The 15,299-nt window shown below is 44.0% G+C and overlaps 1 protein-coding gene across 1 annotated transcript; it reads right to left on the reverse strand.

The window, feature by feature from the left end:
• Positions 1-9,752: 9,752 nt before the first annotated feature.
• Positions 9,753-14,935, reverse strand: LOC117327053 (zinc finger protein 257-like). Its single transcript, XM_033883881.1, has 2 exons — positions 14,849-14,935; positions 9,753-12,390 (listed from the first exon to the last, which is right to left on the reverse strand). The coding sequence occupies exon 2, from the start codon at positions 12,312-12,314 to the stop codon at positions 10,929-10,931; it is 1,386 nt and encodes a 461-aa protein (XP_033739772.1). The 5' UTR covers positions 12,315-12,390; positions 14,849-14,935; the 3' UTR covers positions 9,753-10,928.
• Positions 14,936-15,299: the final 364 nt, after the last annotated feature.

The following is a 15,299-nucleotide window of genomic DNA, read 5'->3' on the forward strand; positions in this document are numbered from 1 at the left end:
CTTTCTGTCCCGAGCCAAAAATACAACTTATATTTTAAGACACTGACCATGTATTCTATTTATCCTGCAACAGTCATAAAAATACTCATAAAAATAATCATTTTGAAGTGAAACGGTGTCAAAAATGATAGAAATATGTTCGCCTTTTAAACGTAGTTTCACTTTGAAGTAGGTCAGTCGAACTGACGCACGTGCAAAGATTCCAAAATACAGCTGTTTTCCGTCACTGCCGTATACAGCAAAAATATATACGGTGGGTGTATTCCGACAATGCGGTGGCAGTTGCAGGATAAAGTTGTCTACAGACACTGCTGATACTGAAGCCAAAGCCAGGGGTACAGTAATAGGATCCCCTGAACTTCATCCTGGCAGGCTAAACACTTTAAACTATCTGTCTACAGAAAACAGTCGCATTGGGTACAGCAAAATCTCCTCTGGACTTTGTCCCCGCAAGCTAAAAAGTTCTGATGACCTGAGAAGGATGAGATGATTCGGGCTGACATGGATTGACAGATGGACAGCATTGTTGCGAGGAGGGGTGGGTGTTCCATATTTACCCACAAATAAGCCCCTGCCCAAACATGAGCCTCCTTCCTACCTCATTTTTGCAGAATCATCATGTTTAATTAAAACTGTAACCCTCCACAACTTTAAACATTCAAACTAGGACAGGGGAATTATTTGAGAATAATTATAAATGTATAATACTGTAGATTAATATTTTGTCTTTGATATCATTGATTGTTAGGACCCTTTAGAAGCATTTTACTCTGTTTATTCATGTCATCGCCCCTCCAATAGCTATATAGGGCATCTATATATAGCTAGTATTTATAATACATATTTAAACAATCTAGAGCTACTATAGATCTACAGGTATATACTAATAGTGTGAATCAAAGGTCTATTTCTCAAACTTAAATTCCAGTAAAAGCAAACAACAGTATAATTAATATCATAATGATTAATCTGTTTAAATTTGAATCATTGAAATTCCAGAGATTCTGAGCATGCAGGATCTCTATACACAGAACAAGTGAGCAAAACCCTGCAAACGTGTTTCTTTAACATTCCTTAATTTAATAAAATTTCTAAACTTCTCGAAATTTTCCATTGGAAGGTATTACAGAGTTGAATGTATAACTCTGGCCTCCAGGGCTGTTTCTCACTGGTTTGGGATGGGGCCTTTTTGTCTCTTTTTGGGAAGAAAATTGGCGAATTGGTAAAGATTTTGGCAGGAGTAAACTGCAAATTTTGTGAATTTTGCTTTAAAATGAAAAAATTCCACATCGGAACGGGGCCCATTAATGGCCCAAAAAAGCCCTGAAATCTTACATATGCATTTTAGGAACCATATTCAAATTCTGTTATACTCAAATAAATTAAGTTTCAAAAAAAGGAACTTCCTTAAGCTACAGAATATTGATGAAATTGGCTCCAGATCAGTGTCAATGATGACCTGTTTGAAATGTAACATATTTACAATATATTCAAAATGTATGTATCATTGGTCAGGTCAAACAAAATAATTGACATAGCCTTACAGGAGTAGCCAGATATAGTGTTAACATACGAAGCCCGTACAACAGTTGTTAATGATCATAATTAAATGTTTTCTTTGGATTTTTCAGTATAGGTTTCATGAATTGCTAAAAATACTGATAATTATAATTGCCCAAAATCTATACTCCGACACATTTTACCAAGCCAAAATGGTTATCCATACTGTTATGTTATATGTGGTGAACAAAACTTAAAATAATCATCAATCTTCCTTATTGGTCTCCTGAAAGTATGGTATGTATATCATATCTTATAATTATATATTATATACATGGTGGTCAGGTCTCACAGTGGTAACACATTTGGCTTTCACCTAGCTGGCCAGAGTAACATACCCTGACAGAACATGAAAAGGCATATCAAGAGGTCATTTGACTGCTCATGTGGATTTTCTAGGTAAGCCAGCTAACACCCCATGTGGGTTTTCTCTAGGTATCACGGTTAACACCCCCCATGTGAGTTTTCTCTAGGTAACACGGTTAACACCCCCCTACGTGTGGGTTTTCTCTAGTAACACGGTTAACACCCCCCCACGTGAGTTTTCTCTAGGTAACACGGTTAACACCCCCATGTGAGTTTCCTCTAGGTAACACGGTTAACACCCCCCATGTGAGTTTTCTCTAGGTAACACGGTTAACACCCCCCATGTGGGTTTTCTCTAGGTAACACGGTTAACACCCCCCACGTGAGTTTTCTCTAGGTATCACGGTTAACACCCCCCACGTGAGTGTTCTCTAGGTAACACGGTTAACACCCCCCACGTGAGTTTTCTCTAGGTATCACGGTTAACACCCCCCACGTGAGTTTTCTCTAGGTATCACGGTTAACACCCCCCATGTGGGTTTTCTCTAGGTAACACGGTTAACACCCCCCATGTGGGTTTTCTCTAGGTAAAACGGTTAACACCCCCCACGTGAGTTTTCTCTAGGTATCACGGTTAACACCGCCCATGTGAGTTTTCTCTAGGTAACACGGTTAACACCGCCCATGTGAGTTTTCTCTAGGTAACACGGTTAACACCCCCCATGTAATTTTCTCTAGGTAACACGGTTAACACCACCCATGTAAATCTTCTCTAGGTAACACGGTTTAACACCCCCCATGTAATCTTCTCTAGGTAACACGGTTAACACCCCCAATGTAATCTTCTCTAGGTAACACGGCTAACACCACCCATGTAATCTTCTCTAGGTAACACGGCTAACATCCCCCATGTAATCTTCTCCAGGTAACACGGTTAACACCCCCCATGTAATCTTCTCCAGGTAACACGGTTAACACCGCCCATGTGAGTTTTCTCTAGGTAACACGGTTAACACCCCCCATGTGGGTTTTCTCTAGGTAACACGGTTAACACCGCCCATGTGAGTTTTCTCTAGGTAACACGGCTAACACCACCCATGTAATTTTCTCTAGGTAACACGGTTAACACCCCCCATGTAATCTTCTCTAGGTAACACGGCTAACACCACCCATGTAATTTTCTCTAGGTAGGGGGTTTTAACACCCCCCCATGTACTTCTTTCTCCGGGTTTAACCCCACTGTAAAAACCCCCCCATGAAATTTTCCTAGGTAACAGGGTTAAAAACCCCCCATGGGGGTTTCCCCCTCTAGGTAACAAGGGTTAACACCCCCCATTGTAATCTTCCCAGGAAAACAGGGTTTAACACCCCCATTTTTAATTTTCCCCGGGTAACCGGTTCCCACCCCCTTTGGGGGGTTTTCTCTGGGTAACCAACTTTAACACCCCCCATGTAATTTTCCCCCCGGTAACAGGGTTTAAACCCAACCCCCCATGTTTTTCCCCGGGTAACCTTTTTAAACCCCCCCCATTTTGGGTTTTCTCAGGAAACACTTTTAAAAAAACCCCCCCGGGGTTTTTTCTCTAGGTAAAAAACCGGTTAACCCCCCCCCCCCCCCCCCCCCCCCATGGGGGTTTTCTCTGGGTTAAAAAACCTTTAACACCCCCCCCCCCCCCCCCCCCCCCCCCCCATGGGGGTTTTCTCAAAAAGGTAATGAAAACCCCCCCCCCCCCCCCTCCAGGGGGTTTTTCTCTAGGAAACCCCTTTTTCCCCCCCCCCCCCCCCTCCATGCGGTTTTTTCTCTATTAACCGGGTTTACCCCCCCCCCCCCCCCTGCGGTTTTCTCTGGGAAAACCTTTAAACCCTCCCCCCCCCCCCCCCCCCCCAGGGTGGTTTTTCCCTCTAGGAAAACAAACCTCCCCCCCCCCCCCATGGGGTTTGCTCTAAAATCCCCTTTCCCCCAAAACCCCCCCCATGGGGGTTTTTTCCTCTAGGAAACCCGGGTTTAACCCCCCCCCCCCCAAACCCCCCCCCCCCCCCCCCCCCCCCCCCCCATGTGGGGTTTTCTCCAGGTAACACTTTTAACCCCCCCCCAATTGGGGGGTTTTTCTCTGGGGAAACCAGGGTTTAACCCCCCCCATTTTGGTTTCCAAAATGTAACACGGTTAACCCCCCCTCCATGTGGGTTTTCTCTAGGTAACACGGTTAACCCCCCCCCCCCCCTCCATGTGGGTTTTCTCTAGGTACACCAGTTAATCCCCCCCCCCTCCATGTGGGGTTTTCTCTAGGTAACACGGTTAACACCCCCCCCCATGTGGATTTTTCTCTAGGTAACACAGTTACCCCCCCCCCCCCCCCCCCCCCCCATGTGGGTTTTCTCCAGGTAACACGGTTAACCCCCCCCCCATGTGGGGTTTTCTCCAGGTAACACGGTTAACAACACCCCCCCATGTGGGGTTTTCTCTAGGTATACACGGTTAACACCCCCCATGTGGGTCTTCTCTAGGTATCACAGTTAACACCACCCATGTAATTTTCTCTAGGTAACACGGTTAACACCCCCCATGTAATCTTCTCTAGGTATCACAGTTAACACCACCCATGTAATTTTCTCTAGGTAACACGGTTAACACCCCCCCATGTGGGTTTTCTCTAGGTAACACGGTTACCCCCCCCCCCCCCATGTGGGGTTTTCTCCAGGTAACACGGTTAACACCCCCCATGTGGGTTTTCTCTAGGTAACACGGTTAACACCCCCCATGTGGGTTTTCTCTAGGTAACACGGTTAACACCCCCCTACGTGTGGGTTTTCTCTAGGTAACACGGTTAACGCCCCCCCATGTGGGTTTTCTCTAGGTAACACGGTTAACATCCTCCATGTGAGTTTTCTCTAGGTACACCGGTTAACACCCCCCCCCCCCCTAAGTGGGTTTTCTCTAGGTAATACGGTTACCCCCCCCCCCCCCCCCCCCCCATGTGGGGTTTCTCCAGGTAACACGGTTACCCCCCCCCCCCCCCCCCCCCATGTGGGGTTTTCTCCAGGTAACACGGTTAACCCCCCCCCCATGTGGGGTTTTCTCCAGGTAACACGGTTAACACCCCCCCATGTGGGGTTTTCTCTAGGTAACACGGTTAACACCCCCCATGTGGGTCTTCTCTAGGTATCACAGTTAACACCACCCATGTAATTTTCTCTAGGTAACACGGTTAACACCCCCCATGTAATCTTCTCTAGGTATCACAGTTAACACCACCCATGTAATTTTCTCTAGGTAACACGGTTAACACCCCCCCATGTGGATTTTCTCTAGGTAACACGGTTAACCCCCCCCCCCCCATGTGGGGTTTTCTCCAGGTAACACGGTTAACACCCCCCCATGTGGGGTTTTCTCTAGGTAACACGGTTAACACCCCCCATGTGGGTTTTCTCTAGGTAACACGGTTAACACCCCCCTACGTGTGGGTTTTCTCTAGGTAACACGGTTAACGCCCCCCATGTGGGTTTTCTCTAGGTAACACGGTTAACATCCTCCATGTGAGTTTTCTCTAGGTACACCGGTTAACACCCCCCCCCCCCCTAAGTGGGTTTTCTCTAGGTAATACGGTTAACCCCCCCCCCCCCCCCCTCCATGTGGGTTTTCTCTAGGTAGACCGGTCCCCCCCGCCCTCCATGCGAGTTTTCTCTAGGTACACCGGTTAACCCCCTCCCCCCTCCATGCAGGTTTTCTCTAGGTAGACCGGTTAACCTCCACCCCCCCCCCATGTCGGTTTTTCTAGGAAACATCGTTAACCCCCCCCCCCCCCCCTTCCATGTGAGTTTTCTCTAGGTACACCGGTTAACACCCCCCCATGTGGGTTTTCTCTAGGTACACCGGTTAACACCCCCCCATGTGAGTTTCTCTAGGTAACACAGTTAACCACCCCCCCCCCCCCCCCCCCTCCATGTGGGTTTTCTCTAGGTACACCAGTTAATCCCCCCCCCCCTTCCATGTGGGTTTTCTCTAGGTAACATGGTTCCCCCCCCCCCCCCCCCCCCCCCTCCATGTGGGGTTTTCTCTAGGTAACACGGTTAACACCCCCCCATGTGGATTTTCTCTAGGTAACACGGTTAACCCCCCCCCCCTCCATGTGGGGTTTTCTCTAGGTAACACGGTTAACATTCCTCCATGTGGGGTTTTCTCTAGGTAACACGGTTAACACCCCCCTACGTGTGGGTTTTCTCTAGGTACACCGGTTAACACCCTTAACACCCTCCATGTGGGTTTTCTCTAGGTACACCGGTTAAACCCCCCCCCCCTCCATGTGGGTTTTCTCTAGGTAACACAGTTAACCCCCCTCCATGTGGGTTTTCTCTAGGTAACACGGTTAACACCCCCCCATGTGGATTTTCTCTAGGTAACACGGTTACCCCCCCCCCCCCCCCCCCCCCATGTGGGGTTTTCTCCAGGTAACACGGTTAACCACCCCCCCCCCATGTGGGGTTTCTCCAGGTAACACGGTTAAACAAACCCCCCCATGTGGGGTTTTCTCTAGGTAACACGGTTAACAGCCCCCCCATGTGGGTCTTCTCTAGGTATCACAGTTAACACCACCCATGTAATTTTCTCTAGGTAACACGGTTAACACCCCCCATGTAATCTTCTCTAGGTATCACAGTTAACACCACCCATGTAATTTTCTCTAGGTAACACGGTTAACACCCCCCATGTGAGTTTCTCTAGGTAACACGGTTAACCCCCCCCCCCCCCATGTGGGGTTTTCTCCAGGTAACAACACGGTTAACAACCCCCCATGTGGGGGTTTGCTCTAGGTAACACGGTTAACACCCCCCATGTGGGTTTTCTCTAGGTAACACGGTTAACACCCCCCTACGTGTGGGTTTCTCTAGGTAACACGGTTAACGCCCCCCATGTGGGTTTTCTCTAGGTAACACGGTTAACATCCTCCATGTGAGTTTTCTCTAGGTACACCGGTTAACACCCCCCCCCCCCCCCTAAGTGGGTTTTCTCTAGGTAATACGGTTAAACACCCCCCCCCCCCCCCTCCATGTGGGTTTTCTCTAGGTAGACCGGTCCCCCCCGCCCTCCATGCGAGTTTTCTCTAGGTACACCGGTTAACCCCCTCCCCCCTCCATGCAGGTTTTCTCTAGGTAGACCGGTTAACATCCACCCCCCCCCCCCCAATGTCGGTTTTCTCTAGGAAACATCGTTAACCCCCCCCCCCCCCCCCCCCCCCCTTCCATGTGAGTTTTCTCTAGGTACACCGGTTAACACCCCCCCATGTGGGTTTTCTCTAGGTACACCGATTAACACCCCCCCATATGAGTTTCTCTAGGTAACACAGTTAACCACCCCCCCCCCCCCCCCCTCCATGTGGGTTTTCTCTAGGTACACCAGTTAATCCCCCCCCCTTCCATGTGGGTTTCTCTAGGTAACATGGTTCCCCCCCCCCCCCCCCCCCCCTCCATGTGGGGTTTTCTCTAGGTAACACGGTTAACACCCCCCATGTGGATTTTCTCTAGGTAACACGGTTAACCCCCCCCCCCCCTCCATGTGGGGTTTTCTCTAGGTAACACGGTTAACATTCCTCCATGTGGGGTTTTCTCTAGGTAACACGGTTAACACCCCCCTACGTGTGGGTTTTCTCTAGGTACACCGGTTAACACCCTTAACACCCTCCATGTGGGTTTTCTCTAGGTACACCGGTTAACACCCCCCCCCCCTCCATGTGGGTTTTCTCTAGGTACACCAGTTAATCCCCCCCCCCTCCATGTGGGGTTTTCTCTAGGTAACACGGTTAACACCCCCCCATGTGGATTTTCTCTAGGTAACACGGTTACCCCCCCCCCCCCCCCCCCCCATGTGGGGTTTTCTCCAGGTAACACGGTTAACCCCCCCCCCATGTGGGGTTTTCTCCAGGTAACACGGTTAACACCCCCCCATGTGGGTTTTCTCTAGGTAACACGGTTAACACCCCCCCATGTGGGTCTTCTCTAGGTATCACAGTTAACACCACCCATGTAATTTTCTCTAGGTAACACGGTTAACACCCCCCATGTAATCTTCTCTAGGTATCACAGTTAACACCACCCATGTAATTTTCTCTAGGTAACACGGTTAACACCCCCCCATGTGGATTTTCTCTAGGTAACACGGTTTCCCCCCCCCCCCCCCCATGTGGGGTTTTCTCCAGGTAACACGGTTAACACCCCCCCCATGTGGGGTTTTCTCTAGGTAACACGGTTAACACCCCCCATGTGGGTTTTCTCTAGGTAACACGGTTAACCCCCCCCCTACGTGTGGGTTTTCTCTAGGTAAACACGGTTAACCCCCCCCCCATGTGGGTTTTCTCTAGGTCAACACGGTTTAACATCCTCCATGTGAGTTTTCTCTAGTGTACACCCGGTTAACACCCCCCCCCCCCTAAGTGGGTTTTCTCTAGGTAATACGGTTAACACCCCCCCCCCCCCCCTCCATGTGGGTTTTCTCTAGGTAGACCGGTCCCCCCCCCCCTCCATGCGAGGTTTTCTCCTAGGTACACCGGTTAAACCCCCTCCGCCCCTCCATGCAGGGTTTCTCTATGTAGGACCGGTTAACATCCACCCCCCCCCCCATGTCGGTTTTCTAGGAAAACAATCGTTAACCCCCCCCCCAACCCCCCCCCACCCCCCACCCCCCCCCCACCCCCCCCCCCCCCTTCCATGTGAGTTTCTCTAGGTACACCGGTTTGTTTAACACCCCCCCAGTGTGTTTTCTCTAGGTACCCCGGGTTTAAACACCCCCCCCTTTTATTTTTTTCTCTAGGTAACCCCTTTAAACCCCCCCCCCCCCCCCCCCCCCCCCTCCATGTGGGTTTTCTCTAGGTACACCAGTTAATCCCCCCCCCTCCATGTGGGTTTTCTCTAGGTAACATGGTTCCCCCCCCCCCCCCCCCCCCCCCCTCCATGTGGGGTTTTCTCTAGGTAACACGTGCACGGTTAACACCCCCCCATGTGGATTTTCTCTAGGTAACACGGTTAACCCCCCCCCCCTCCATGTGGGTTTTCTCTAGGTAACACGGTTAACATTCCCCCATGTGGGGTTTTCTCTAGGTAACACGGTTAACACCCCCCTACGTGTGGGTTTTCTCTAGGTACACCGGTTAACACCCTTAACACCCCTCCATGTGGGTTTTCTCTAGGTACACCGGTTAACACCCCCCCCCCCATGTGTGTTTTCTCTAGGTAACCTGGTTTTCTCCCAGATTTAGACCCTTTGTACATGTGTGCTTCCATATCCGGGCCAACAAGGGTGATTAATATTCATTTGTGTAACTTCTTTTTCAACTGTTGTAAAATAAATTAAGTTTACAAATTAAGATTTTCTCAAGGTACCTCATGAATCCATCGCCACCAAGCACACTCCTTTTACCCCGTAATTTCGTTAAGAGTAAGAGCAATTAACATGAGTTCATATTATTTGTTTTAAAACAGTAAAATAAATTTAGGTTTTGCTATGTCAACATTTTCAAATTGAATGCCTTCAAGTCTCATTTTACTGACAGACTGGTGGCCTGTAACAAGGAGCACATCTAGGTTAAGGGAATCGAAGTTTTGTTTTGGTTTTATTTGTTTATTAAATAAGCTATCAACAGGACGACCTTCCATGCATGCGACATGCATGCAATTGGTGAGTGCAAATGTGGGTTTTGGGAGGCTGCGGTATGTTTGTGTTTAAGTCTCCTAGTGGTAGTCCAGAACTTTTGCCGATTTATAGTGCTACCTCACTGAAGCATACTGCTGAAGACACCTAGCAGGACACCCCACCCTGTCTGAGGGAATTGAAGACCTTGTATATTAATAAGAGTAAAATGTTAAAGTTGCTATAAAAATGTACTAAGCAAATAAAAAATATCTAATTCACATTTATTAAGTCATAACATATCGGAAAACTAGTACATGTACCAATATCAATATGTAAACAGGATATTCGGTTTATAATATACTCTACCATATTGCATCACAAATTTAAAACAATATAAAAATTAAAACTTCATGATCACTTATTCATAATATTTTGCAATTTGCATGCAATTCCATGCAATTCCATTATTTCTGTTTCTTCGTTTTAATCATATATACCAGTTGGGTATATATGCACTCTGTACATGTACATGAGAGTATTTACTTTGGGAATTGTCATACATACATATATATGATCTATTGATCCAAGTTCAAATTGATCTTAAACGTCTGTATTGCCCTTCCATCTTTCTGTTTTAATGCACTATTTTAAATTTGTTAAACTATATGTATTCATATAGAAAATGTCTGTGATGTATACATGGACGAGTTGTATGTTGTTCAAGATGATAAATCAAGCGGACAGATCAATTCTAGATCAGCTACACATGTTTATATGTATATTACATTGGCTGCTGTTAGTGTGAAGTTATGTACATTTCCGGAATGATGATTGAAATGTATTCAAGCTAAAGCCAATCTGGTAAAAAAGTAACTTTAACTCAGAAAACATTATTTCCTAAAGGAAATCTATTGTTATTTGTTATACAAAATGAATAGTGATACTTCATGCATGCATGATGGCTTAAAAGCATATTACACACTCTAGTCATTGTTTTTAAATTTTCAAATACAGAACTTGTTCAGAACTACACAAAAGATCATGACCATATATAATTTAAGCTGTTATTCCAGACACAATTTTATCTTGCAATTTGTATTACAATAAGTAAAGGGCCATATCTCAAATTTATCAATTTTAGATTTTAATAAATTACAATTCCGACTGAGCTTTTCTTATAGAATATGTTCTTTTATCAATGGAAATTGTCTAATTCTTTTAAATCACACAGTATTTTAACAGAATTAGACCATTTCAATTCATATAATGTTCAAATTATACAAGAAAATCTCGCTCGTTACCGTCGTAGTCCTAATTTATCAAAATCTAAAAATGCATAAATTGGAGATACGGCCCTTTACTTCTAAGCACTCCATGTTGGAGATACGTCCTTGTTCCTCTAAACAATGAAATTGTTATATGTATAAATTTTCAACACCCCTAATGATTAGCTTTCTTTTTTCTTGCAAATGGTGTTTTTCCAAGATGAAGCAACATGTGTTTCTTTAGATGCTCAGATCGGGTGAACTTTTTGTCACATGAATTACAGTCGAATGCTTTTATACGTGTGTGGACTGTCTGGTGGCGCCGAACATGTTCGGCTCGTTTAAAGCCACGATTACATATGGGACATTTGTATGGTGTGTCATCGAGGTGTGTGAGTCTGTGACGTCGCCAATGTTCTCTGCGACGAAATGTGTATCCGCACACTTCACAGGGATACACTTTCCTTGATCCGTTGCTTTGGTTTGACGACGAAACTGATTGTGCATTCTTTCTCTTATTGTGTGTCATTCTGTGCGTCTGTAACTTTTGCTTGTCAAGAAAATGCTTCCCACAGAAGTCACATTTCAACATACGCACTTTCAGAAGATCCTTTGACAGGTCACCGTCGCTTTCAACCCCATCACCGTCTTCACTTTCGTAGACATCATCCACATTGAGTTTGGTTTTCTTCGGATCCACCTGCTTCCTGCTTCTCTTGACTTTGGTTTTTTTGCCTCCGGGTTTGGTTCTTTGTACATTAGCAGTCTCGGACTGTTTCATCATATGAGCAGCAAGTACTTTCCCAAAACCAGGTATCTTTCTACCATCCTCGTCTCCAAATGCCGAATTGAGTTTGATTGAGCGATCACTTTTCCTAACTGGGGATACACCGTTCATTTTGTCGTCTTTTTCATTTAATCCTGTAAAAGAACACATGTCAACATCGTCTAAACTAGAATCACCAATGACTGGCTCTAAATCCTTTTGTTCAGATTTCTCCTCGATTTCTTCATACTGACCAACAGCATTATCCGAAAATGTCATTTTAATTTCTCCGGTTTCGTCATTTGTAATCACAATGGTGTTAATATCTGCATCAAAATCATTGGAAACATTGTTTTGAGAGCCGTTTCCAGATGCCGTATCGCCTCTTTTATCATCTAGATTTTTATTGTCCCCAGTTACAATTTTCATCAGACCTTTGTCTCCAACGCCACTGTATGGAAAAGCATCCATCATGTCCATCTGACTATTCGTCTCAACCTTGACACAAACTTTTTCTGGAGAAGATGATGGACTGTCATTTTGGTTCACAAGGCCATGGGGAGTTACAAGAAGCTGGCTTGGTAGCTTTAAATCCCGATGGATTGTGGTCACTGTGGAGGTGTCAAGTTGCATTGTAACAGGAAGGTGCCTCGGTGGAGACTCCAACAGGAGATTACTAGCCTCTGTGACTTTTGGTAATGGATCCTGGAACAGCTCAGGCACTGCTGTTGTATCAGGCCCATCTTGTAGGATACTTGTGCCACTAGTTAAAACATCTACAGCTGGTTGATACATGCTTCGGTCTCCAGATTATAAACCCTTGTAGTATTACAAGTACATGTTTGGGCAATGCAACAATCTCTCAGTTAACCTGTGAAAAGAAAAAAAAGAGAAGATTGTCTTAATTGAATTATAATTATAATATACATATACCTCTTTAAAAAAAATGTTTTGTACATGTAAAAATTGAAGAACAACCCCCCCCCCCCCCCCCCCCCCCCCCCCCCAAAAATAAAATAAAATAATGAAAATTGATATTTTATCCTAGGGATGTGAACTGACGGGTCATGCCCTTAAAAAGAATACATAACGCTAAAATAAAGCATTTCAAACCCTAGCATGCTTTAGGGGTTAAAGCAAGATACTCTTCTGGATTTTATCTGATACCTGGATACAAATTATCAATCTTTCCAATACACAGAGTTCAAATACTTTCAAACATCTACATTCAGTTTAAATTTTAATGTAAGTGAACCGAACTTGGCTTATAGCACTGCACCAGTGATATGTAGCTCAAATGGTTAGAACAACATCCACCTAGAGTATAAGGGTCCCTGGTTTCAGTTTCGGTCTCTGGTCATTGCATCCCTCTCTCGTTACATTTTATACTGAACTAAATATACCCATGGAGGAGGTTTAGATCCGGTGTGTGTCTTCAGGTTGAAATACCTGGTTGAGGAAGGGTGATCATGAAATGTAACAGAACTGGACTGGGCTGATGAGCATCTGTGGCCATGTAGTTCAATGCTTTTATAATCAGCGAGATTCAAAATTACCATCCTATGTACATGTACTAACACATGAAATTTTCAATAAATCAAAAACAGCATGTTAGATGTACTTAATCAGTGATTTTTACAAGCTTGGGGGCTTGTGATCATGATATTTTGATGAGGTATATATGTGTTCATTAATTAACTTCTATCAATTGACCAAGCACGCTGAATGTTTCCCCAAATATTGTATATGTTTCTGTTTTGTAGGTAAAATGTCATGGCATATGGTCAACAAGGTAGCTCTGTACTATATATGTGCCACAATTTTTGTTAACTGTGAAACTAAGCCTGAATGTAAAACATGATTTTATTGGACACCCTGGTATTCCAGGCCACAGGTACGTTTACATCTAATTAACAGTCAAAAAAGGTTGAACATTCTCAAATCTTAACATGACTTTTTAAAAAAAATACAGTTATTAAAGTCAAGAGTGTAGGTCACCTTTAGTGTGAATTTCCCTTTAGATATAAATATGACAGCGAGAGATTGCCAGTTCCAAAACCATCACAGGCATTCCTATTACAATACTTCGGCCTTAATTTTGTACAAAACTTATTTTTAATACATTTTTCTCACACCTTTGTATATATAAATGTGGAACACCCATCTATATATGGGATATCTCTATCCCACATAGGTGCACCGAATGACCTCAGGTCCAGGACTACTTTTTTTTAACTATGTGACATCACTAGGAAAACCCTTCTGTTTGTTTATATAACTTTTACAAATGCACTGTATAATTTTTTTTTCTATTTGTCATTTGAACAAATTATTAATTGTGGTAATCAAAAACCTATCAATTCAGTCAAATTGTTACTGTTTGTCAAGATTTTTTTTCTTACAGCGGAATACTAGATATTTTTAAGTGTGCAAGCAAACATAGGCAAAGGATATATATATATGACAAGTCAAACATATCAGTCCAAAGTTTCCAGAAAGTCAGTCACCTCCGACAAACATTAATTTATATAAATTTGTTGTTATCTTGACACTTTTACTGTCAGCTTATTTTTCACTATATACAATACTTTTTTCTCATCTTTCCAAATATGAAATTGGTTTATTGATGGTCACCGAGAAAATACAAAGTTTCTTTAATTTATGGTTGACCGTTTCGCAATGTTGAATTGATTTCCCCATGAATTTCACGAAAAGGTGCGAGAAAAATAGTCAATCTCTTGTTAGGTATGTGGGATAGGGAAATTCTACCCAAGTGAGTAGAATGATTGATTCTATATTAACAATATGAATGATAAAATTGATAATGAAATTTTAGACTGATACGTATACTAGCCTAGTTAAATCGTGGCTAGGAATGGGTAGTATAGGATTTGGTCGTCGCCTCCCGGAGCGTATGAAGTGTACTGTATTAGAAACTTGTATACTGTATATGTTTTTGACTGTATGCAGGCTGTGAATTTTATCATTATAATTTTTATCTTTTTACATATTTATCCAGTTGTGTCCAGGGGTCGTTACACGTCTCTTTACACATATGCCCATGTTTATATGGGACACAGCACATATAACTATAAATGTATAACGTGTACGTGTAAACGAATCCGTAAGCGGACATTTTGGTACCCAACATATATAATAACAAGCTCATGAGTAGAAATGCCAACGGTCTCCCCCCGCTCATTCAGCCGGGGGGTGACTGTATGTTAGCAATTACTGACCTGTTCGTGTTCATTTTCTCGAAATTAATCGCGTGGAATAAACTCTTATTACCATATACATCAGAAAAACGTTGTAAATGTATACCATACCTCAAAATTATTTAGATACTGGTCAATTTAGGAAAATCAACCCGCTTTGTTGTCCTACCGGAAGTGATTAGAGGTGCGAAGACTCGATTTTGTGTCTTATTCATTGGCTAATAAAATGAACTGCAGAAGGGAGGTAATTGCGGTCCGCATTATATTGGAGTTGCTTCCCCTGAACCACTAAAATAATCTTTTCTTAAAATAACAAATAATGCTATAATGAGCATATAATCTATGATATACGTGCAGTTTTCAAGGTCTGTTGGCTCAGGATCCTGCCCTTAATCCAACTCTTCGTCCTGATCCTAACTTCGCTACGGAAATTGCTGGACAGTATACAAAGCAATGCAACTGTCTACTAATTAGTACATAATTAATGATTATAATTATTATACGTGATGGTGTAACGATCGCGACATCAACTGGAAATAAGTTGAGACACCATAATATTTAC

This window comes from Pecten maximus, chromosome 5 (genome assembly GCF_902652985.1).
Source record: "Pecten maximus chromosome 5, xPecMax1.1, whole genome shotgun sequence".
Taxonomy (NCBI): domain Eukaryota; kingdom Metazoa; phylum Mollusca; class Bivalvia; order Pectinida; family Pectinidae; genus Pecten; species Pecten maximus.